General features: G+C 41.4%; 2 protein-coding genes across 2 annotated transcripts in view; one reads left to right on the top strand and one right to left on the bottom strand.

Moving 5' to 3' along the window:
- LOC310943323 (claudin-4-like) overlaps positions 1 to 26,107 on the bottom strand; it is a gene marked incomplete at its 3' end in the record, with an annotated part of 222,219 nt that overhangs the window by 67,550 nt on the left and 128,562 nt on the right. The gene's annotated exons all lie outside the window — the stretch shown is intronic.
- On the top strand, positions 924 to 23,437 carry caln2 (calneuron 2; the record flags this gene model as incomplete). The annotated part of the gene is made up of 5 exons (XM_083908878.1): positions 924 to 1,062; positions 8,471 to 8,614; positions 10,490 to 10,602; positions 19,458 to 19,611; positions 23,310 to 23,437. The coding sequence occupies exons 1-5, from the start codon at positions 945 to 947 to the stop codon at positions 23,435 to 23,437; spliced, it is 657 nt and encodes a 218-aa protein (XP_083765004.1). The 5' UTR covers positions 924 to 944.

The following is a 26,107-nucleotide window of genomic DNA, read 5'->3' as shown; positions in this document are numbered from 1 at the left end:
ATATGACAGCGGGGGGGGGATGTGGCTGATTGATGCCTTGTCAGGCCCTGAGATCTCACGGTGAGGTGTTGGGAGGTAGTCGGGTGTCGTCTGGTGAGACGGGAAGTCGGTAGATCCGGCGGAGTGTCACGTGGAGGTTGGCAAGAAAAGATAGTAAGTGACAGGACTTCAGTACGTCTCCTTTGTAGGGTCGTGAACAAAGGGCAGGCCAGAGAAAGGCAGCGAGAGAATGATCACCAGATAATAACAGTAATAGTATTTACCCAGAACAATGGCAGCGAAATATTTTTCCGTGACTCGACTGAATTATAATGTGATTACATAATTTGTCGCCGCGATTCAGTCACAAGGGAGGAGAGAACGGCTTCTCGCAGAAAACGAGTATTGTTACCGAGTACAGGGAACAATGTTCGCTCCACAGGAGCACGTGTTTCTAAAAAGGGTTCAGACTGCGCCCGCAGTCGCTGGTGTTTAAAATTCACATTATCATTGGGAAAAAGAGAAAGAAAAAAGTATCCTTCATATCTATGGATGTATAAAAATAAATGTAGGCGTGCAGTCGTAAAAAAACAAAAGTGGAAATTCACAGATGTCACCTGCAGCCACGCTCCTATTGGATAATACCAACTGTCAGTCTGTTTTGTAGGCTCATTGTCCCAAAGACGGCCATTTAAACCATTTTTTATTTACTTTTCAAACCAGGAGGCAACATCATATGATTATATATGTATATTGTCTATGTTCATACTCCTATTTTTCCTCATCTTCTCATTCCAAGAGCATCACATACCATCGCATTTCTGCATTTAAGATGCTCAGAGCAGCTGCCCCGAATCCAATCCACTAACCCTAACCTGGATATTTAACCGTAACCACCGCCAGTGGGTTTTCTACATAACGGTATGGATTTAAGTTTTTGTGTGTGTGTGTTCTGCAGGGAGAAGATGCCATTCCACCATGTGAGGGCGGGCCTGCTCTATCCAGACAACTACCTGAGCAACTCCCTGACAGAGGACAGGGAATCCTTCCAGCTCACCAGCATCTCCACAGAGGAGCTGGGAGGTGAGTGATGAGGGGACGCGGAGGTCGTTAGCAATAATTCTTCAGTTATCTCGAGTTCTGATGTTTTTCCATCTCGTCATTATGGATATTTGGAAATGAAAACAATCCATCAGTGCCTGAGGAGAAATCAAATACACTGGACAGAGCGTGAAAATGTGTTAATTCACGCTTTCAAACCACCACCACCCAGCACTACACTGAATGTAGATTATTTTGCAGATTTATGACTTATTTCCTGTCTTATCCTATATCATCACTCTTTTAAATTGATTCATTATGACACCGCAGCAGTGTTGTTACAGGGAAATTGCAGCTTATTACAACATGGCTGCCACTCTCATTCCAATAATGTGAGCTTGGATCAACGTTGAAGCCTCTCAATAAATACTGTATGTCCGAAAAGGGAAGCAGGGAGCGCTTTCATGTATTTCCATGTAAATTATGGAACACAATTGTTAATGTTTGCTGCACTGGCCTATACTTAGCTTAAAGGTTATCACTTTAATCTTTAATGTAGCCCTAACCCTCGTAATAGTCGTGACCAAGTTTGTTGTAAACTTGCATCACAGCACACAGACGTGTGGGTGGGAAACCAAGGTTATACTTGCTGGATTTTTCATTAGTTTTGACTTTTTGTTTTTAAAATGAGCGGATTTGTTCATTTATATTTTTTGTAAATGCTTAGTTTTTCTTTAGTTTTTATTCGTTTAGTTTCCTTGTAATATGGAGTACTTGCCAGGTGCAAGATTCAAAAAGGTCATAATAATAAATTATTGCGCCATAAAAACCCAGTAAAAGATGCCATTTTAAAAATGCATTAGGACAGATGAGCAAACATCCCTGACATCAAACACAACAAGCACAACAACCTCAGCAGTATGATGCACATTTTGCATAACAGAAGTGCAAAATGTGCATCTTACTGCTGAGGTTGTTGTGCACTTAGGTAAGAATTAAATAGACAACGGACGAAAAACACACATGAACATAACATAAATTATAATAAATAACCTTCATGAGACTTTGGTCAATCTGCAGAAAAACATGAGGAAAATTAAAAAATATTATATTATATATATATATATATATATATATGTTATATTTAACTTGCAATATGTCACACATTATAAACAAAAACAAATTAAAAACATTTATTATGAATGAAAGAAAAGGCTGTCTCAAATACAACCTTCCAGAAATAAATACACTTCATATGAACCCAAAAGGATTATGGATGAAATAAATTAGACAATGAGTAACTGCAGGACCAGGGAATATGAAGAAGGCTGAGCTGATGAGTGAATTGGGTGCAGGTGTTCTCCTGCCGCAGCTGAGCTGATTGCATTGCTGACTGAAGAAAACGAAATGTGTGCCGGAAAAATTAAAAGTACAGGTAGTTTTCTCCGACATTATCCCGCTCTAAACTCCCTCTTCCTCAGACAGGTAACGTCCACCCGAGAGGAGACATCAAGTAGTGATGTCCGATGAGTTAAAATGGCAGAGGCTTACTTTAGAGCACCTTAATTTGTTAATTAATATATCAATGGCTTACAGATTATCGCATTACATGAGGAAGGACAGCGATATGTCACCAAATCCACCCTGAGTAAACACACTTTTTCTGGTTCAAATGTGACCTTTTAGTGTTTTGTTATTTCAGTTTTCTTCTGCTTTTGCATACGTTTATAAAGATGGATGTTGTGTCTCCACCTTCCTCCCAAACAACAACAACAAATGACTGTTTTATTTAAAATCGTTGCCAAATGATTCCACACAATTCTCTCGGTGTTTCTCAAAGTAGCAGTTTTTAGATCTTGTGTCACTGGGTGACTTTCCTGCACTGCACACAGGAAGTCATTTGTTTTGTGTCAAGACAGACGGGGGAAATAAAGTGAAACAGCTGCAAACAGGTTGGAGCAGGACTGGAGACACAAAGAAGTTCCCACAAAAAGTTTCTACACAGGGACAAATGCTTCTTGACCCCTCCCGTCCCTGCACTGTCAGTGTGCACACAAACGCTCCCTCGGGTCTGATAGTTTTTCTTCACAGCGCACCATTTTCAGACGAAGGACACAGCGTGGAAATATTGTTTCTGTTCACGAACGCCTAACAGAGGCGGAATAGTAATAAGTAAAGTAAGTAGGAGAAGGAGACAGGGGGTTTATGAGCGACAGTATACTGCAGCTCAGACACAGACCACAACAGTTTGTCTTCACTTTATTACTTTCAGTATTAGTACTGAATAATGTTGTTGTTAACGTGATAAAATGAAATAATACGGTGAAATAAAGTTGAACAGCGTTTTTTATGTTGGCTTTTTACATTGAGATCTTTTTTTACGTCCAGTGATTTGAGTCAGTATCCTATGACTTAATGTCAAACAAAGACTTCCACATCATTGCCAGTTTGTGTGGCTTCTCTCCCACAGTCCAAAAACATGCAGATTTGGGGGTTAGGCAAACTCTAAATTGACCGTAGGTGTCAGAGTGGATGATTGTTTGTCTCTATGTTGCCCTGTGATGTACCGGCCATCTGTCCAGGGACTTATTACCCCACCTTTTGCCCTGTGTTAGCTGAGATTGGCACAGCTCCCCCTGCGAGTCTCATGCGGAGGATAAAGCGCTAGAAGATGGATGGTTAGTGTGAAAGAGGAAGAAGAGTGAGCACATGAGAGTGTGTTTCCGATTGAGGCTCCGTGTTGTGTTTATACGTGTGGCTATTGTACTTTTCCTCAAACGGGCTTTGCTATGAAATACTTTTTAGAGTAAATCTTTTAATCCACTGTCCCTGGTGCACAACTCAACCCAGTTCTCTGAAACGTTTTGCTGCAGTCAACTGAATGCAGAGCAGCGTCTCTGACTGACTGACTGAAGCGTCTCATCAGTGTTTAGTCCACTTGTTTGTGTTTCGTCAAGGGCAGCGCGAAGGTTAAAGTAGCTTGAACCGCATGTAAAGCTATTACATAAATTGAGTTTGGACTCTAAGGCTCCGGAATCCAAGGATGAGTCATAATCGAGATACGTATCCAACGCAATTGATGGAATTGACGTGGGGGTAAAAAAAAAGGAAGAAAAAAAAATCCTCCACAGTGTTTGCTGTCAGCGTTTGAAAACTCCTAATCCCACTTCAGATGCTGAAGGTTCTTCTTAGATCATCTGTTAGCGGAGAACGACGGCTAGTTAATCACCCCAGTGTTGGACTGCCACTACCCTCTTCTCTAAGAGGCTGTTTCATCAGTCACTGTGTGAACATGTACAGTCCCATGGGGCTGACTTTGTAATAAAAAAGTCTCACACAGCAAAGGGCACACACACACACACTGAGAGAGAAAGAGGGGAGCTTAGCACAGTAATAAATCAGCAACCAGATCATTCATACCCTATTGAAAATGTACTCTTTACGGCTGAGCTGCATACAAATACGTTTCACTTTGTTTTGCAAGGCCACACACTCACCTGCAGTCCAGCTGCCTCTTATTCTCACTTTATTTCATGAATGAATGAGAAAAGAAGGCCGTGAGCACGGCGCTCAGCTCTACGGTTATCAGCCATGGGGGATTTTTACTGGCTTAGACTGGGAGCGATGAGTGAACTTTGGGCTCTGTGCATGGTTGGTTTTTGTTTTTTTCCATTACAATATAGCACCTCCTCACCATGGGTGGGGTCATCACAGCACAGCTGCATGAAACTGATGCACCCAAACTACTTGTAAAGCAGTTATTTTCCATGTACTGAATCGTTAGAATCAGATCGTCATGCCCCGCCCTCCTTCCTCTCATGCTTCCACCTCCGGCATGCAATCAGCTCACCTGTGGCAGGAGCACACCTGCTCCCAATTCACTCATCAGCTCAGCCTCCTTCTTATTCTTATTTCCTGGTCCTGCAGTCACTCGTCGCCGGATCGTAACAGAAAACTCTGCTCTCAGTATCTGGATTTATGTTCATCAAATTCAGTGATACTTCACAAAAGAGTATCCTCGAAAGGGTTAACTAATCATTTGGCAATCATCAACCCATCATTAATGATTAAATAACCAGTAACTAATCTTTAAGGTCACTTAACACGAATCATGACTTTCCTGTCCACGGAGAGTTGTGCACTAATTTCCCTGATGCTCCCTCGCCCAAAAGGTCCATTCATACTCAGACAAGCATAATAGTTATTGATTTGTGTTTTAATCATTAGGTAATGATAATTGGTTAACCTTTTGGTCCCCGGGTGGTGCCCACTGTTCCTAGTTGATGATGGGTGAAATGCAGAGGATGAACAAAGTTGCCTTAACCTTCACCTTAAATGCTATTTATTGTTAAATTGTTTCACGATCTCGCCCACATTTCTGTGCATGGCTCATGAACCAGGTCACAAGTAGCTCTCGCACAACTTTACAGGGCAGAGTCAAGCGTGGAAGGCAGATCAGACGGGGACTTATTACACCGAGCAAAGGAAGGAGCGGTGCGTCTTGACGAGAATATTAATGACGAGCCTGAGAGGAGGGAAAAGAGAGTTGAACGTCATGTAAAATTAATTGTTTTAGTAAGGGAAATGATTAGTCTTGCGGAAATTGTGATTTAAATTCCACCATTTAGTCGGCTATTACTCTTTTCACGGTCGCGTTTCAGTTGAATCCCAGCCAAAGCGACGCGTCTCTCATCCCCCGAAGTGTAAAAGTCCAGAAAAAAAATGGCAACAATTACGTGTCAAATAATAAAGGCTCTTTGTCTCTGGCTGTCAAGTCAACACATTCAATCGCCTCCCTCCCTCCAACCCCAAAACCTTCACCTCCATCAATTTACGCCTCAGTTCAGATTGACTGACGGGTAATTAAGCAGTGATTGAGTAGTTGTTATGGTTCTCGGAGGTTTGAGTGATTCTGTTGCACAAACAGATGCCAATTTCAAGTTAGGAGGAAGCCTTTTTGTGTGTGGGAGGAGAGAGTCGGAAACGCTCCTGGCAATGCTGCTGGTGATTGTGCTGCGCGGAGAGATTGGGACGAGGTCCTCGGGGTTTGGAAGGTGCCATAAGTAATATAAAGATGTAGTACAAACAAGGAGAGCAAGAGAGAGAGGGGGGGCACTGAGGGAGCTCACCCTCACCTTGATTTGCCTGAGAGGAAGGTTGTAGCACTTCCATTTAATGGGGAGGTTTGTTATCTGCACTGGGGGCAGGGGGGGGGGGGAGGGGAAGCACCTTCCAGCAGCATCAACAGACCTGACTGAAATCTGTTAATCATTAATCTCATCTCATGGATTAGTCCATCTCCCCGACACCATCTGAACGCTCGCTGTTTACATTTGAAGATTACATTTTTTTACGAGGCCCAGGGACAAAGACGCGAGACAGAAATAGTCGAGGTTTGTGGTTACAGCTCGTTAAAAATCAACAGCGTTCTGAAACCTCGACAGCAGGTTGGTTGTTTGTCGTTGTCTTCCAATATTGTGAGTATTTGACCTACTATGGCGTCCCTATATATCAAAACAACACCGGCTCCAAATGAATCCCATAATTCAGACCAGAGTGTGTGTATGTGACACACTGAAACTGCTGCGTTAGTCTGCATTAAAGCTGAAATACTATTTATATTAGACCGTTTAAACTGTTTGTAATATAAAAAAAAGAAAATAGCCGCAGTGATATTGATCCCCCTTAAGCCTTTGCTTTCACAATGCTTTTCTCAGGGTTGTTATCTGTGGAAACTATGAGAGAACATTTTAATCTTCTGCCAACTTTAAGTTTAATTACACACATATTCTTATAACCAGGCCATAACTTTAGAAAAAGACACACACTATAGGCGCATTTCAAGGTTCCTTCACTAGATACCAAGACGTCAGGCATCTGGACCGGATATATTATCTCAAGGCTTACTAACAGAATCTGTGATGATGTCTCAGTGTTCAGTTCTCCTGGGATCTGGGCTGTCTTCAATAAAATATTTAAACTTAACTCATCACTGATCAAATCTCCATCACAGAAATGTACTGTTACTGCTGTGTCTTTACCAAATTGACTCGGTCCAATGTGTAAGAATTAGTGACATCTAATGGTGAGACTACATAAAAATACACGGTGCAATGCTGGTTTGTCCATTCCAGCTTCTGTAGAAACATAATGTCACAAAATGGTGGCCTTTGTGAAGCATAAAATACATTTAATAGGCTTATATGGAACCCTAATCTTCTTCTTCTACTTTCGGCTCCTCCATTTAGGGGTTGCCGCAGAGGATCATGCACTGCCTCCACAGTTGTGTGTCCTCCTCCTCCTGCTACACCAAATTCAGTGATCCGCACGTGATAGCATATTCACCTCCTAAATGTAGTCGAGCAACAACCTGTTGACACAGGAGACATCTGAGAATTTACACATTTGCCCAACAGATTTGGATCAACACTGCATTCATGCATGTGTTCTCTAGCACCTGCTGAGGAATACAGTACGTGTCCCTTTAGCTTCTAAATGCTGCATATTGTTTGTTGCTTGAAGCGCGAAAAGCCTGTGGGTTTTTCCAGAGTTGTTTTTGCGTCTGAAAACGTTTACAATTAGTGTGTGACAAAGAGGTCAAACTCTTTACAGGTGGTGAAATCCTGACAAGTGACCTCCTTAATTATTAATTAGCTGTTGATATTAAATATATTGAGTGTTGTTGCTGCAGGGTCAGAGAAGGATTGTGGTGATGAGTGAAGGGGGGAAAAAAAAGCCTGAACATAAGAAAGTGGGAGTGAAAACACGTCATAAAAATCACCTACCTCAACTTCCCCCGTAAGAGGTTTTCTGACACTATTCTTACATCTCCTGCCTTTGCTCCTGGGGAACAGTAATCCTGGGAATACAACCATTATTCACACAACTGCAAAAAGAACAATGTGAGAGCAATTCATTTTAACTGTAAGAAACAAACTACTCCTGCTGGTGTTTTTGCTTAAAAAAATGAATGCCAGTCGTGTAATAATTTTTAATTTTAATTAATTAATTAATTTACAATTCAATTACAGGAAAACGCGAGGATTAAACATACTGTCAGATATTTAAACAAACAACTAATCATAATTACGAGGCAGATTTATTGCACTTAGAGTGCATATTAAAAGACATTTCTGCATAACTTACCAAATATAATGAGCCGGTCCCAGCATCTGAAATATGAATGAAATTTAAAAGAAATTATTAAAATGAGAAGTGGACCACTTAAGCAAACATATACAGGGTAGAGACAAGTCCCTCAGTCAATTAAGTCCCAGCCTTGGGTTTTTAATGGTTTTTAATCGAAAAAAATAAATAAAAAAGAACTGATATGTTTATCTGAGTAGACTAAAGAGGCGTCTGATTGTGTCAAAGACAATTGAAATGAAACGGGATGAAAATAAAACATGTGGACTTACATCAACACGTGTGTTTCTTTTTTGTCGTGCAGAGATTCGCGAGGCTTTCCGTGTTCTGGATCGCGACGGGAATGGATTCATCTCCAAACAGGAGCTGGGCATGGCCATGCGCTCCCTCGGTTACATGCCCAGTGAAGTGGAGCTGGCCATTATCATGCAGAGACTGGACATGGACGGTGAGGCGCTACATACGGACACACACTTGGGTGCATGCACTGAGATCACACGTGAAAAAACAGCCAAGTGTGTGGCTGTTGGTTTATACTGTACATTAAAGATGTGTTGTGTTTCTGTACAGCTGTTGTGTCTATATCAGAATACGTGTAAGCGTGATATAATTGTAAGATACTGATGCCAAAAACACAAGAATCTATTCTTTTTGTGTGTTCTCTTGAACCCTTTAACACCTAAGCCTCAAGCTTTTTCTAGCTTACTTTAACCATAAAAGTACCAATTTACAATTTACTGCATGTTAAAATAGCGTAATAACAATTTAAAATGATGAAAAACAACATTTAAAATAGCATTTGTTAGATTTTGTTTTGCCTGTGTCCAAAAACAGGCAACAAAATTGTGCGGGCGTTTTTCCAAATCTTTCCTCTCTGGCAACAAAGATGCTGATTCGCCAGCTTCCTGCAACAGCGCGGCTGAAATGACCGTAATAACCACACAGCTTTCAGAAACGTTGGTTTGAGTTGAGTTTTTCCGATAGCACAAACTAGAGTGTAATTACGGTAATGCAAATGCTTCATTTGCGATACGCTCGGCGTTAAAGGGTTAAAATATTAACCCCAGAATGTTTCTAAACTGATTTAAGAGCAGCGTCTGGTCAATTGTCAAAAACAAACTTCAGGCAATAAAGAGAATCTGCCCTCTCCTGCTCCTTCAACTCTAACCCTGCTTGTAAATTCCCAGAGGACTCGCTTATAATCGAAGTCTCTCGTTGACCACTCAGTCAATCTTTCAGCGCTGAAGATAGAAATCATTTTTTCTTTTGCCTTCATGAGCGCTCTGTCCGTCTCAGAGCAGCGCTGTCATTTGCTCTTAGGGGAGACGGCGTGTTTTTCTATCACATCAGTGTCACTGTTAATAAATCTCAGAAGGACGGACGCTAGAACAATTGAATGTGCCACAGTACTCAATAATACATTCTTAAGAAATTATCACCCGCAGATCTGTGGCGTTTTCTTCAGATACTGAAACTGCAGTCAGGTTGCAATGATTAGGTTAGATAAGGGAACACATATTCACCATTAACTAGGTGCTTACTAAGATATAGAAGTAGAATACTAGCCCTTACAGTATCTACAGTTCGACATAGTTTGGTTTGATTCTTGAGTCGGACGACGTCTCGCTCGTGACTCTTTGTGCGTCGTTGTGTTACACACATCCTGTTTTGGTCTCACCTGATTTAAGATGGATGAAAAGTGCTCTAAAACTGCTGTTTAAAATGCATAATAAACATTATCATGAGCTTGCTGATTTGGTTTCCACAATCAGGGAACTTCTGCAGATCCATAAAACACAAAATGTTTTCTCGCCACAGATACAAACACTCACGATAATGCCCTTTAATGTGCTCTTAATCTGGCAAACAATTAAAGGAACATTAGATATGATGTTGGCAATCTCAATTCTGACCATACAGATTAAAATCTATGCTTTAAATGGAAGAAGAAAAGTTTTTGTGTGTAGATGTTCACTTGGACTGTTGATTGCCTTCTCTGCAGCTGTCGAACCGCGTAAATACAGAGTCTTACAAGTTGTTGCCTTTGAATTTAAATGCGCCCAAAACAATCATCACACACACACACACCTGTGTTGATCGGTGGTCATGATGCTTGGGTGGCTGTCATGGATGAGGGCACATCCATCTGTCGATCCGTCTCCGTGTGGCAGTGTTTGCTTCTGCAGACAAATGAATGTTCACATAAAATGCATTAGCTCCAGTCTGTGAACCTTCCTTTCCCTCTCTGAGTGTCTCCTATGATCTTCTTTTGCCCCTGTCTGTCTCCGTCTCTCTGTGTCTGTGTGTGTGTGTGTGTGTGTAGGGGACGGCCAGGTGGATTTTGAGGAGTTTATGACAATACTTGGGCCAAAGCTGCTCTCGTCCGACAACAGAGAAGGCTTTCTGGGCAACACCATTGACAACATCTTCTGGCAGGTGAGACACAATGTCGTGTCCTTCCAGCTGGCCAAAAAAAAAAATCAATCACATTCTTCATAGTTTTCAGCGTTTATCAATTCCTTATAAACGCGTCATACTTTGCTCTCGTTTCAGCAGTGAGAGTGAGCCTTGGTTCCTTTTAAGCACATCCAAATTGTCTGCAGGGACTCAGCACTGGCAAACACTTACTTTAGTGCACACACACATGTTCAACCCCCCCTCCTTCTTTTGTTCTCTGTCAAAAACTGAGCCTATATTTTCTTTCAATGTTGGGCCTAGAAGGAATAGAGACCTGCTCAATTCAAGTCTGTTGCTTTGTTTCCTCACATTTTTGTGTTTATTTTCTCACAGTGGTGCAGAACCTATTACCATAATAACGATTTTGCAGGAATGCATCACTTTATGGGGAAAGTCTGAGCTTCCTTCCGTGTGTCCACACTGGGCTCAGTGGTGATTAAAGCTGCACCTCATCTGCATGCTTTTGAATGTGGTGCTTGCTCTTGTTTTCCCTCAAATTGTTCCAGATAGAAAATTTGCTGCTCTCGGAGTCTTTTGTTCCTCTTAGGAAAGATAGTAATGAAAAGTGCAGAGATTTGAGCGTGTGTGTGTGTGGGGGTGTGTGTGTGTGTGTGTGTGTGTGTGTGTGTGTGTGTGTGTGTGTGTGTGTGTGTGTGTGTGTGTGTGTGTGTGTGTGTGTCTGTGTGTGTGTGTTTGTTAATGCATGTAGAGGTGGAGGAGACACACACTGCATATGAGGACAGCTGGTTGAACAGGGTGACAATCCTCAGGAAGCTGTTCTCTGCCTCCTTTCAGTCAAATGAGAGGAGAATCATTTAGAGGGTGACTCACTGACATGAATAGGTGTGTGTGAGTTTATTTGTTACCTTTTTAGGGTTAGCCATTAACAGGTTACGGATGATGCTTGTTAATGTTTAGGCTGTCCAAATGAATGGAAGTCAATGCAGTCCTCACTCAAATAACTGTGTTCATGTCTTAAAGAAGCTGTGTCGACCAACTGTCAAACAAACCAAGCATTTTGACCTTGTGAGGACACTTTGGCCGGTCCACACGACTTTAAATGGCTTTTTGAGGATTAAGTACTGGTTTTAGGGTTAGAGTTAGTTATAATTAGGTTTAGGCTGACATTTTGGCTGGTCCTTATATTCTGACACCCCTAAAAATTGCTTTTTTTCAGGGATAAGACCAGGTTTTAGGGTCAGGGTAAAGCACTTAGTTGTGATGGTTAAGGTTAGGGTACGGGCAGGGGTCTGCAACCTGCGGCTCTTCAATGCCTCTGCAATGGTTCCCCGTAGCTTTGACAAAAAACATGTTTATCTTTATTTTATTTATGTATTCCATCATTTCTTTCAACGTGAACAGGCATCAAGGCGACAGATGAAAGAGGTTTAACATTCCATCCACTAAAATATGCATCACATCCTTAAATGCGTTACTGAAAATGTCCCAGAACCCGACAATAATCAAATGTCAACAGTTTATTTGGGTGGAGAAGGGACAAAAATGGCTCTTTTAATACTAAAAGCTGCACTATGAATGCTATGCAAATGCATGCATGTGTGTGCATGTGTGTTAAAGTTATTCAAGTTATAAAAACAAACGGGGCCACATTTACATAGATGCAGTCTTCATCTAACATTCTCATTATGCATTTAGGGAAATACCCAGAAATCGGGTTCACACGCTAGAAAAGAAGTGCAATTACTGGAAAGAAGATGTTTCCTTTCTGGATTTGTGTGACACAGATAACACATTTTCTTTTTTTGTTGGGGGGGTGATATAGGGGGCACTTTGTCTCCATGGCAGAGAGATAGACTCAGTGTGCCAGGTGGCAAGACTGAAAGAGATGAGAGAATCGAATAAAGAATAGAGGTGGACAATATGAGGGGGATAGAATTGTGGTGGAGTTGGGGAGGGGGGGGGGCAGGATGGGACATGTGCCCCACATAGAGATACAGGAATATAAGTGAAAACCACAAAGGAGACGAGTAGAAAGAAGAGGTACAAGAGATTGATTCATGAAGGTCGCAGACTGTGTGCATCTCCTCGTGGGTGATTTAAAGTGTCCACCTCGCACAAAGAGAAAGAGACGGACCAAGAAAAACAGGAGGAATTCAAACATTGAATGAGAGATATGGGGAGGGTAAGGGAGATGAGAGAGCAAGTGGGAAATCAAAGCACAGAGTAAAAGAAAAATATGAAGGAAGGGGAAGAGGAGGGGGTGAAATGGTGGGAGGAAGCATGTGTGTGTGTGGACTGTAAGGACAGTGTTCTGTGTGTGTGAGTGTACGTTACATACCTCACAGAGAGAGGGAAATAGAGAGTGATGGAAGAGGAGGAGATGCATTGGGTTGGGCCATAATGACTCATTCCAGGTAATGTCCTCACACACAGTGAGACGTATGATGATTGACTTCACCGAGGACGCCTGTGTTGGCATTGTTTTTTCTTTGTGTACTTACATTTCCCTTTGAATAGATTGTCGTCTCTGCCTCTGTATCTTTCAGTGCACACTGAAATATCTGAGAAACATTTTCTGTTTTCTTGTTTATTTTCCACTTCACCACGTTCACAGAGCGAAGCCCGGGGGAGAATCAGATATCAAGCTTCTGAAGAGCTCCTTACTTAAGTCACAGCGTTTCTGCTGACACTCAGTCTTCTTCTTCTTTTTTAATTAAAGTGTCCTGCCTAAATATAGCAGCTTTCAGCTCATATTCAGAGTCTGCAAGACATGGACAAGACTGAAGAACTACTGCAAACAAGAGGTGCAGAGTCTTGACAGTTGTTGGACATGTTAACAAGACACTAGGACATCTTAACAAGACACTTGGACATGTTAACAAGACACTAGCACATGTTAACAATACACTAGGACATGTTAACAAGACACTAGGACATGTTAACAAGACACTAGCACATGTTAACAAGACACTAGGACATGTTAACAAGACACTAGGACATGTTAACAAGACACTTGAACATGCAAACATAAATAAGACACTTGGACATGTTAACGAGACACTGAGACATGTAAACATATAAATAAGACACTTGGACTTGTGAACATGTTAACAAGACACTTGGACATGTTAACGGGACACTGAGACATGTAAACATATAAATAAGACACTTGGACATGTAAACATATAAATAAGACACTTGGACTTGTAAACATGTTAACAAGACACTTGGACATGTTAAGAAGACACTTGGACATGTTAAGAAGACACTAGGACATGTTAACAAGACACTTCGACTTGTAAACAAGATATGTTAACATGTTAACAAGACACTTGGACCTGTTAACAAGACATTTGGACATTTAAACATGACACTTGGACATGTTAACATGTTAACAAGACACTTGGACATGTTAACAAGACACTAGGACATGTTAAGAAGACACTTGGACTTTTAAACAAGACATGTTAACATGTTAACAAGACATTTGGACATTTAAACATGACACTTGGACGCGTTAACAAGACACTTGGACACGTTAACAAGACACAAGGACACGTAAACAAGACACAAGGACATGTTAACAAGACACTGGACATGTTAACATGTTAAAAAGACACTTGGACATGTTAAGAAGACAATTGGACTTGTAAACAAGACACTTGGACATGCAAACATAAATAAGAAACTTGGACATATAAACATAAATAAGATACTTGGACATGCTAAGAGACACTAGGACATGTTAAAAAGACACTTGGACATGTTAACAAGACGCTTAAACATGTTAAGAAGACAATCAGACATTTTAACATGTAAACAAGACACTTGGACATGTAAACATGTTAACAAGACACTTGGACATGTTAAAGAGACACTTGGACATGTAAACATATCAGTAAGACACTTGGTCGTGAAAACATGTGAACGAGACACTTGGACATGTAAACATGTTAACAAGACACTTGGACATGTAAACATATCAGTGAGACACTTGGACATGTAAACATAATAAAACCCTTGGACATGTAAACATGTTAACAAGACACTTGGACATGTAATCATGTTACAGAGACACCTGGACACTTTTTTTTGAATCACAGTTCTTCAGCAGAGTTTTTATACAGCTGTCAGTTTCTTCTGAGCTTGACCACCTGTCAGTGTGGCCGTCAGTGGAAACAGAGAGTGGAAGACGACAGGTGACGGCAGCAGAATGAAGGAGTCGGCCTGTGACAGACTTATCGCTGCCGTCTACATCTGCTGAGACAGTTTTTGAACACAGTCTGCAGTGTTCACGCTCATGAGCAGTAATGCTAAATGTAGGAGAAAGCACCAGCGTCTCCGTGTCTGTTACATAATGACTGAGCATTTGGTGGAAGGTTTCATCCGCCGCACGCCACCATGGGTGCAATTATTTTAACTCTGGAGTGTCAAAACTGACCGGGACAGTCACGCGGTGCCTTGTCCTTTTCTTCAGATTCACCAAATGTATTTTTAGCAGTTGTCATCCAAACTCCTGCGACTGATTCAGTTTCTGTGGATTGAATCAATCTATTATTCATTTGTGCTCAGGCTGCAGCAGCTGCAGTGTTTGTTTGAGGAGAACACTTTTCCACCTGCAGTTTCACACGTGTGTGTGTTCTGTGGGTTCACTGGGATGGATAATGAGCAGGTGAGCCTCTGGTCACATGTGGGAAAACACCAATGTCTTCAGGTGTTATTGTATCGCCAATGGCACGTTCATGCACACTTTGCATAACAGTAATTATGCAACAGTTTGTGATATTGGAAAAAATCCAAGGGTTTATGAGAGCTGAGAAGTTGCATGTGAAAGCCAATGTTGTGGTTATTATGGTAATTTCACTCTAGCTTTTGCAGGAAGCCGCAAATCAACATCTTTGTTGTTGCCAGAGAGGAGAGAGTTGGGGGGAAATAACGCCACATATTAAAAGTTATTCTGCAAAAATTGTCAAAAATTACTTTTCTGGTTAAAATAAGCATTTAGGGGCGTAGGTATTAAAGGGTCAAGCTGCTTAAGTCTGAACAGTGTAGTTCCACGTCTGCCATGTCCTGTGCCACAGTGTGATGCACACATAAGCTGATGCACCAGACTTATGTTCTCCCTGCAGTTTGCCAGTTTACCCCTGCAGTAACTTCTCATTTGCAGAATTTGCCGTACTGTGCTACTCTGTTGGTTATAGGAAAGTACTGTGCTGAAATCTCTGTGAGAGACCGAGCGTGACCAGAAACACTCAGTGTAGCCGAGGCCTTTACAGTTATACAGATTAACGTGATGTTTTTAATAGTTGAAAAAAGTTGCATCCTCATGCATGTAAACCATTTTTGTCATTGTCTGGCACAAGTGTGGCTTCCCAACAGAGAGAGCGACAGATGCTTCACTTGATTTTGAACGTGTCACCTTGACACTTTCTGACAGTCTGACAGAGAAATGGGAGAAAAAGAGAGAAAAAAAGTCAAAGTGCTGAGTGTAGAAAACAGCACTTTCAGGTCTGTCACTTGGGGTGAACTTTTAGTAAAGGGTCAGGAGACACAGCAGGTGGTCGACGAGCGAAACCAGCCTGAGCTATATGAGAGCAGGCAGGATTAGACGGGGAGGACGTGCAGAGGCAGCTCTTTGCCTGATTGATGCGTCCTGGCTCTTTCACTATGTCACTGGTCACTGCGCACACACACACACATCTCATGTTTAAGTTAACTCGATAGAAGGCAAGCTCTCGAGTCATTATCTTCCCATTATGTGTGTTTGTGTGGATGTCCTTGAGAGACAGGAGGAGAATTCTTTTCTGTTGGTTGGTAACAGGTAGACACACACACACACACACACACACACACACACACACACACACACACACACACACACACACACACACACCATCCAGCACATACTCAGACAGACAGGAACATGAGGAATGTACAATGTTCCTGCCCCGAGCTGTCATACTGTCGGTCCCGCGGCTGGAGAGTAAGGAGTTGTTTCTCTCCTTACTTTCTTTTTTCCATTTCCCTGCTACCATTGAGAGCAGAGATATTTGTGGCGAGGAGAGCAGAAATCACGACGCATGGGTGCCTCTAACTGCTGCTGCCACTTTGTGTTTGTCTGCCCCGGAGTGGCACACAAGGTCGCACAACTCTGAGCAGTTGTCGAATACATTCGTTTCACCGTATTAATTTGAAGTCAATTGCATTATGGTAATATGCTGTCTTTTTTTTTATAGTTGAACATTGTGTGAACAATACATCAAACAGCTGGGAAAAATGTGTTGATACATTCATAAACAGTTTGCACTTGTGTCAATAGAAGCGAAGCAATCACGACGCAAGCAACGCTTTTGAAGCAGCAAACCAAAACGAACCACAGAATCAAAATGCACACAAATTGCATATACAATATCAGATTGAATCATTCAGAAATATTGTATTTTATTTGTTTGAAAATACACTTTTTGGTAGCAATGATCGGACAAACCTTTTTCACGGTCAGAATCGCAAACAAGGAACCACGGCACAAAGAACAAGTGAGGGAGCGCAAGAGAACGCAAAAGAGTCGGAGCAAACAAAATTCCGATCATTTGCAAGTCGTGTATTTTGATTTTGTGTTTCAGTGTGGTTTGAAAATAGTAACACAAACCTATTTCCATATACAAAGCATTATAATGAAGTGGAAGTCAGATCAGTTAATAACTGTCTACACCTGGAAAAATACACATTAAAAATGCGTTGTCTGTAAACTGTAACAGTAAATGAGTTTGTGATGTATGTCTTGCAAGCCAGATCTGACAGTGTGTGTGTGTGTGTGTTTGTATTGTGCTGTCATTTCAGTAAAAACAAAAAGATGTAGATCAGTTTGATCTACATTTTAAAGAAATAAGGAGATGTCAGAAATGTTGAATGATATTTGTTCCATGTTCTTCACTGTTTCTCTCTCACCGTCTGTGTGTGAGTGAGAATAAGAATAGGCAGAGACAGAAAAAACTCTTCTATTCACTGAAATGATGTGGGTTCTGTGTGTGTGTGTGTGTGTGTGTGTGTGTGTGTGTGTGTGTGTGTGTGTGTGTGTGTGTGTGTGTGTGTGTGTGTGTGTGTGTGTGTGTGTGTGTGTGTGTGTGTGTGTGTGTGTGTGTGTGCTCGCATGTGTGCATAATTACAGTATCAATCACATGGAGAAGCAGCATGAACGGTTAGATCGGAATCACAAATGATTTTATTGCCGCACATCACCGCGCAGACACCCGTGAACAATACTGTATATAAGGAGGAGGCCGAGTATTGTGTTGACACAAAATACGTGTTTGTACGTGTAAATGTGTTTTTATTCCACTCGTTTTGTTGATATCTGATATGACAGTGAAGGATAAATCAAGCATTTTATGTTTGTGCCAAAACACGACCTCAGTTTAATCACTTTTTTCTCCCCAATACCAATACTTTATGCCTAAATAACTGGCATATAAGAATTTAAGTGGAAATATGGTGATCTTGCAATTCAGTAAATATACCACTGACTGCAAACAGGAAGGCTGGCTCTGTCCAAAAGTGGAAAATAATCCACCTCCCTCCAACTCATCAGTTTAATAATTGACTTCCAGGTTTCATTTCTGCAGAGTGATTCTGTGCTTTTCGCCGGTCGCCCGTCAGTGACACGGCGACGACCCAAGTCCGGCTCATCCTGCCGCTGAGCTCATGATCCTCCTCCGTTCTGATTGAAATACTATGAGACAGAGGCAGCCGCAGCCCGTCCTCGATGTTTAATTCATGCCGAGCTAAGCTCATCATCTACTTACGGATTAAGCTTCAGTATTTCACAAATGTGACACTAGCGTCAATGTTCTCGTACAACTCTTGGCATCCGCTCATCAGGACTCTCAGTGTTTCTCAGCGGCAGTGTTTGAGATCTTGTGGTGCCTGGCAGCGTTCTCTTTGCTGCACACAGGAAGTCATTTGTTCAGTGTCAAGAAAGACAGAGGAAACAGCAAACACAAAAAAGTCATATCTACTGTTAAAGGATGAATCTTTACTCCCCTTCCTGCTCTTCCACCGACACTGATAGTATTGCTTGACATGCAGAGCCCATTTTCAGATGCAGCAGAAAACATCAACAGAGTTACACACTGCAGCTTTAAGTTAGCAACCAACACCTTGTTCCCTAGTTTTAGTGATAGCGCAATTTAAGCTCTAGTAATCTGTTTTTATTACCAGTTGTTTAACGCTGCTTACATTAAGCGATCAAGCGCAATCAAGATCGCTGAAATGAGCATCTCCTCTTCGCCATCGCAACTCTTTTATGTCCCACTCGATTGTCTGCCAGTTCTGTCTTCTCCATCTGTGTCCCTTTTAGTCTGCTCTGTCCTCACCATAGCGTTCTCGTCTTTGCGGCAGCTCATTTCGTCTCTCCGTCGACTGACCGCCCTTTGCCTCGTCAGCCTCACTATGTCCGTCTGTTGTGTTAAACCGAGCTTTTGTACTGTCTGTAAATCGTAGACGGATCTTTTGGACGGCCAGAGAAGATGTGATGTTTGAGAAGGGCATGCGGCTTCGTAAAATCAATTTAAACGACAAACATCAGAGAGTCCAGTAACCACTGAACAATATTGCTTATATTCAACCTTATCATTCCGCACACACACAGGTATGCTTACTGATTCAGGCATCCCAAAATAGCACCAGCAATTACCAGGCAAACATGATACCATTACATTTCAACTGCTGCTTCTCCTGCCTCACATATTCTCCATCCTTCACAGCGCTCGTTCACGTCCACATTTGTACTACTCGTACATTTTGCACCTCATTCATATCTTTTTATTCATGTTCGTCCCCCGCATTGATGGTTTTATGTGCCCCCCCCCCCACAGTTTGACATGCAGCAGCTGTCTCTGGATGAGCTGAAGCAGGTGCTGTTCCACGCCTTCCGGGACCACCTGACGATGAAGGACATCGAGAACATCATCATCACAGAGGAGGAGAGCCTCAACGAAAACTCAGGGAACTGTCCTGAGTATGAGGGAGGTGAGGAAGCTCAACACAAAAACAATGACTCCAAAACATCACAATTGGACTTTAATTTTATTTGCCTTTATGCTTAAAGCTAGATCAATACTACTCTCATATCCACGTGCAAAATACTGAGCCTCTGCCAAGAGGCAGCTACCTGAGCATATAAACAGAGAGCAGGGCTCGACCTCAAATTGCTTTCCAAAACAAATTCACTCGCCGTTGGCATTTCTCGCCGTCTCAGAGAATCAATGGATCGATTAGTCCGCGCAGTTCGGGTTAAGGTTTGAGTCACTTAATTTGTACCCGCAGATTCTTCAAACGTCCAGTGTAAACTAATTGAGCGACGTCAACCAATATTTAACTTTTCCACTGCCTCCATGTGCGCAAAAGGATGTTGTTTTTTCCCTCATTTGCATAGTAAGCTGCATCCGCTTCAAATTGCAAAAAGTCCTCCACAAAGCCGGTGCCTAAATTTCATATAAATGGCTTATTTTAATGCCTTTCCCCCCCACACACACACAAGCGAGAGGATTTTCAAATCTGACTTGATTTTAAAACGTGGGAGACCACAGACACAACAAACTTTGATTTTCAAATGTTTTAATCCTGAGAAAGCAAAGACTCGACCAGGACCACACACTTGGAGTTTAATCAAACGATTCCAGGGAGGTGGGATCTCACAGAAACTTGATTTAACGTGATGGACTACAAACGGGGGGTTTATAGTCGAGGTTTTGTGCTGAGAAACACATAAAGAAACTGCGGATGAAGTCATCAACTTGTACAAGTTGCAGCTCTCCATAAAAGAATGTTTAATACTTACTGATTTGAAATTGGGGAGACGCTGATTAAAATCTTGTCTGTTCATTGATCATTTGAAGAGATAATCTGTCCAAATCAGCCTAAAATCAGATCGTGTGAAGGGCCAGATCGGGGGCCGAAATCTGGTCAATTATCCTCTGGTGTGGTGCAGCTTAGTTAAAAACCAAACTAGCTTATATTTTAAAGCAATTACACACGTATACAAACATCCTCGTGGGTACTGAATTCAATTTATTTTCATGAGCAAATAATAAATGTTATGCACTGGAGCTTTCAGGTACAAACATGCAGACATGATAGACACCAACCAACCAGTCTGTCAGGATTTAATCGTTCCGTTTGTTAGCGACCCTATAAAAGATAGTGAAAGCAACTTGGCACCGGTTTCGTCTGGGGAACAGTTATTGGGAGTTGTATTGAGCTTTATAACTGCCTGCAAGGAAGCAAATAACCTGGCTTTGGAAAGTAACAAAGCCTTCCTTTAAGGCTAAAGTGGCCTCTTTTTTGTGTGTGTGTTAAAAAGAAGAAGAACAATGCACCTCCACTTAGTTATTGAGCCACAGTATACACACACTCCATCATGAAATACGTTGAGCTGACTTTTATAACACAATATTATATAGCGTCAAACTTTCAAACCCACGTTGGTGTGAAAATAACCTCGATACTATAAAGCATCAGCGGTAAAATGCTCTAATTTCCTAAAATGAGAAGAGGTGGGAGTAATACAGCACCGAGAAATAGATCCATTCTAATGTCTCTGTTTATTCAGAATATGGGGGGAAAATGATCTATCCCTGAGGGCGACGATGCTTTATACTTTTACATGCACTCTGAAAATAACTCACTTCAGATTTCAAGGTGAAATCCTTAATGATTAACCTGTTCCTTCATTGTGAACGTCCACCACAGAGCTTTTCATCTGCAGGGTGAATCTTGACAGAAAGGTCACATGGTAGGAAAGCAGATTATTCATGTCAAATCAGTGCCTTCATTTCTTTAAGGGTCAAAGCAGGAACGGAAAGGATTGATGGCTTGATTTAGAAACACAAAAGCAGACACGGATCCAACGTGATGGAAAACGTGCAAACGTCCAAATGAATCCACTGAGTGCTGGCCTTCAACGTCCGCGAGCACTAAAGCGAGACAGATGGGGAGGACGCTGAGAAACGTAGGGACAGTGAAGCTAAAGAAAGTGATCAGGGGAACTGCTGGCGTGGCACAGAGGGAGCAGCATGATGCAGAGGGAGTGAGAAGAAGGAAAAAAAGAACAATAGCCAATGTGAGGAAATCGTCCAAGGAGAAGATGAAGAGGTTTCTCGAGCCTCACTTGTAATCTAGACATTTATCCGCTTTCCCCCTCCACTTCCCTGTTTTCACGCCTGCTTCGATCTTCTTCTTCTTCCTCCTCCTCTTCAGCAATGGGACATCAGCAGTGTTCACTGTTCCACTTAAACCCTGAGACTCAAAGCTCTGACGTGATGTATTGATGTCGTGTGAGATTGGAACAAACTCAGACAAAGGAACCACAAGGAGGAAACTGTTGGTTCCTTTCTTTACCCCTCGTATTTTTTTTTTATATATATCTCCAGAGATAATCTCTTTGGGGGAAAAAGGCTCCGAACAAATAGGTAACAGAACAATAGTTTCACCTCAGGTCCTCAGCCAATTTGTACCTCTCTCTGTATTCATTCTTTTTAAGAGTGAAGACACTTTAATTTATCTTGTACCTCACAGAAATAAGGTACAAAAACATGGCGACTACAAAAGATACTGGCTAAATGATCCGTCCACTCAGTATAGACAGTGAAGTGCAGCAAACGTGAATGTTTCTGAGGTAAAAAAAAGAAGTTTGTCATTCATCAATAATTCTTCAGAACACACTATAATCTTGCTTTCGGATAACAGATGTTCCTGAAGCTTGTACAAAACCACAGTAATCTCTGTTTGTCTTATTTAGCGTTGTGTATATTTAAACGGTTTAAGTCCGTCGTCACACCTGCTGCAGCCAAACATGATTCACACAGAGTTATTTCATAACGAAAGCCAAAGAAGGAGTTGCTGTGTGACCGAAAACGCGAGTAAAAACAGAGGTTATCGCCGATGTGATGGGCATTTAAAGGAGCTACGCTCCCGTGCCAGTTTATTAGGTACACAGGACACCTCGTAAAGAGGCTCCCGGTGCCTCTTCTGTTGCTGTAGCCCATCTGCTTTGAGGCTTGACGTGCTCTGCATTCAGAGATTCTCCACACCTTGGTGGGCTTTATTTTTTTCTTTTACCTTTCAATTATTTCGAAACAGCCAGGCCATTCTCTTTACTCTTTTTGAACAATTCTCTCCAAACTCTGGAGACGTGGAAATTCTGGCAGATCATTAGTTTCTGAAATGGGGCTTCAGGCGCCGTCACTTTAATCACTTGCTTTTCCCGTTCTGATGTTCGTTTTGAAACGTCAGCAGGTTGTCTTGACCACGTCTACGTGCCTTTATACTGTCATGTCATTGGCTCATTAGATTAGATGCATTTAATGAGCATTTGAACAGGTTTTGGAGGCTTCAGAGCAGGGATCTCTGTCCTGGGGCCCATACTCTTATTTTGAAATTATTAAATTCAACGTTTGATGATACATAAGCTTGTCTATTAAGCTTGTCTGTTTTGTTAATTACACTTTATTTTTGTGTCACTTTTACTTTGAAAGGGTGTGCAATGTCATCCTAAATATTTCATGAGGGATTATCAGTAAACCATTCATTTTTCCTGATTTGTTTTAACTGGACCAGACTAGAAGTTCACTTTGAGTTTGAGGCTTTTTTTTATTTTGACATTGAAGTGAACTGATCATCAAAAATGCCAAATAAATGTCCTGTTGTTTCTCTTTGACTCCTCCCAGTCCATCCTAAGAAGAAGAACCGGCAGACGTGCGTCAGGAAAAGCCTGATCTGCGCCTTCGCCATGGCGTTCATCATCAGCGTCATGCTCATCGCGGCCAATCAGATGCTGCGGAACGGCATGGAATAACCAATTGCACTGTGAGCACGGGGGGAGTGGACAGGACAGCCACGACCTCGCACATTTTTGTCTTTGCAGCCAAAGCTTGGACCAGCCACAACCCGAGCACTTCTCCGAACAATCAGTTGACCCCTTTTCTTTATTGTTATTATTTTAATTTGAAAGCATTATGACACGAGTAACGTGAGCGGAGCTCTGGGGGGGCGTACGGTTTTATTTTAGACCATTTTAAACTTGATCGCCTAATTACTGAGAATGCTCATCAGGTGCTTTGAGCCATGACTAATTAGTTAAACGTATATATGATTGACTACTGCATATTTACCCCGATGAAGTTGCACTGAATGTGAACAGAGTGAATGTGGGCACTGAATGTCAGGCACCAATTGTAAATCTCTCTCTCTCTATTGCACCTCATGCAGTCTCGTGTCAAACATCACGCACACACACACACCTCTGTGTCTGTGTCACATTTTACATCCTCGGCTCACCTCACCAATCCTGGAGCGCACGGAGTCTTTCGTGCGCATCCGCGAGCAGCACAACTTAATACTCAGCGAGGGGCGACTGCCCCGCTATCTCTAGGTTGACTGGTCACTCATCAGTCGTGTATGTGTGTGTGTTTTTAAGACGGCGCGGTACATAATGTCCACCCTGTAAATATAGGCCGTCTTAAACAAGTGTAAAAAATAATAATAATAACAACACTCACACATCAAATCTATCTGAAGGTGGTGTTTTTTTTTGCATATTAATACGACCAAGATGTGATGGAGATTTGATTGTAATACTGTTCGGATGTAAAAGACCCTAACCCCTAGATCTACTGCCATAGCAGACCATTCTCTAACTGCTAACTTTAGTTTGTGTCATCTATATATTTAAAAAAAAAAAAGGGTAGAGACCAGTGAGACACTCCAGGGCTGTAAGGGTCAAGCTGGAATAATAACGTACTGCAGCCATTTGCTTGGCAAGTGTTGCATTCTAGTGGCTCAAATGGAAACTGCAGCTCAATGCTGGAACAAGTTCACAATTTGGCCAGTTTTGGTTGTGCGAAATAGTGAAAAGAAGCTTTTATTTTCCTCATTTGAGCGGTTGCAGTACGTGGCCGTTTCTGGTGGAGGTCACGGCTGTGTTTTATGGTTTAGATGTAATAGCACTACAGTTTTATAAAGCCTACTTGGACGACGATGACGACGATGATGGGAAAGTTTGGGAAGGACCTTGTAGGTGTTTACAATCCTCTTTTATAACAGCGATGGCCCAAGGTTGAGCATCCAGACGACACCACAGATTTAATTTGAGAATATGTTGTTCTCTGTCCTGTGGGTGCAGGGCTGGGCAATAAAAAAAAAGAAAAGAAAAAGATGTCACTGGTAAATCTACCGTCGTTGGAATCGTATTGTGACTATATATGTGTTTCTATTCTGTTCAGATCTCTTGTCCAGACAAATTATTTTCTACCTTTTATTGTTGAGAATGAACAACTGCAGCGAGCGTCATTTCCATCCCCCTTTTTAATGTGATTGTTTTTGTGATATTATGAGATGTCCTCAAAAAAAAACAAAGTATTTTCAATAATATTGTGGCAATTATTTATATTAGAACAGATCTGTTGACATTTACTACTATTGATTACGACGCCAACTCGTTGTGGATTTATAAATTGCATGGTGCTGCCCCTCGGACATACCCCGATCATTTCCATTACTTCCCCGGAGCGATTCATGATTTGCTTGTGTGAACTAACTACAAAGAAGGCACGAGGGCTTTCTTTAAAAAAAAAAAAAAAGGTTTGTATGATCAAGTACAACAGCAAAAATGTATTATACTGTATATCAGTATGCATGTCCTTGGAAAAAACAAGGGAATCCATTTACGTAGTCTTTTCTTTGCCTTGATTTAAATGTAGGTATGTATGTACTACTGTCACATATTCATTTTTTACTGTAATAGCCATTTTTTCTAGTTTTTAACCAGCTATTAATCAAATCAGAGTGCCGGGCGAGGACATTTTCATAAATATGCAAATACAAGGTCACGTCATCATCATCATCAACATCATCTAGAGTCTGTGGACGGTTCCAATTGTCTGTATAATCTGCTGTATAATGTACGCTACACCTATTTTTGTCCATTAATGTCTTTGATATTCTCTGCACCATGTTTTTCACCTGTGTCACTTCAGTCCCTTTTGAAAACCAGCATAAATCATGTGATCTCAGCCAACTCTCGAAATATCTGTGCCATTCTGACGTTCTTGTACAGGAAACCTATTTAAGACAAGGAAACGAAACACAACAACAACAACAACAACTTCTGGAGTTTGCATTATTCATTAATGCTGTCACGTCTGTGTCAAGAATCCGTTCATGATTTTTCATGTTCTTTTTTTCTGATTTGTTTTTACCAAAAAAACGTGTTTTTACCTTGTAGATTGTACAGAGACAAAAAGAAAAAAGACGGATCATGTTATTACACGACCTCGGCATGCTGCTTAGAAATCATGACAGAAAACAGCAATAGTTACCAACTGAATGGATATCTAAAAATGCAGAAAACAAATTGAATCTGTTTAATCTAAAAAAAAAATATATCTATATACCCATATATGTTTATGCAATAAAACCTTGTTTTTATAGAAAAGGGGTTCATCTGTTTTTACTTGTGAAGAAATGA

This window comes from Microchirus variegatus (assembly GCF_963457635.1).
Source record: "Microchirus variegatus genome assembly, chromosome: 2".
Lineage (NCBI taxonomy): Eukaryota > Metazoa > Chordata > Actinopteri > Pleuronectiformes > Soleidae > Microchirus > Microchirus variegatus.
This window is presented reverse-complemented; position numbering and strand designations above follow the sequence as displayed.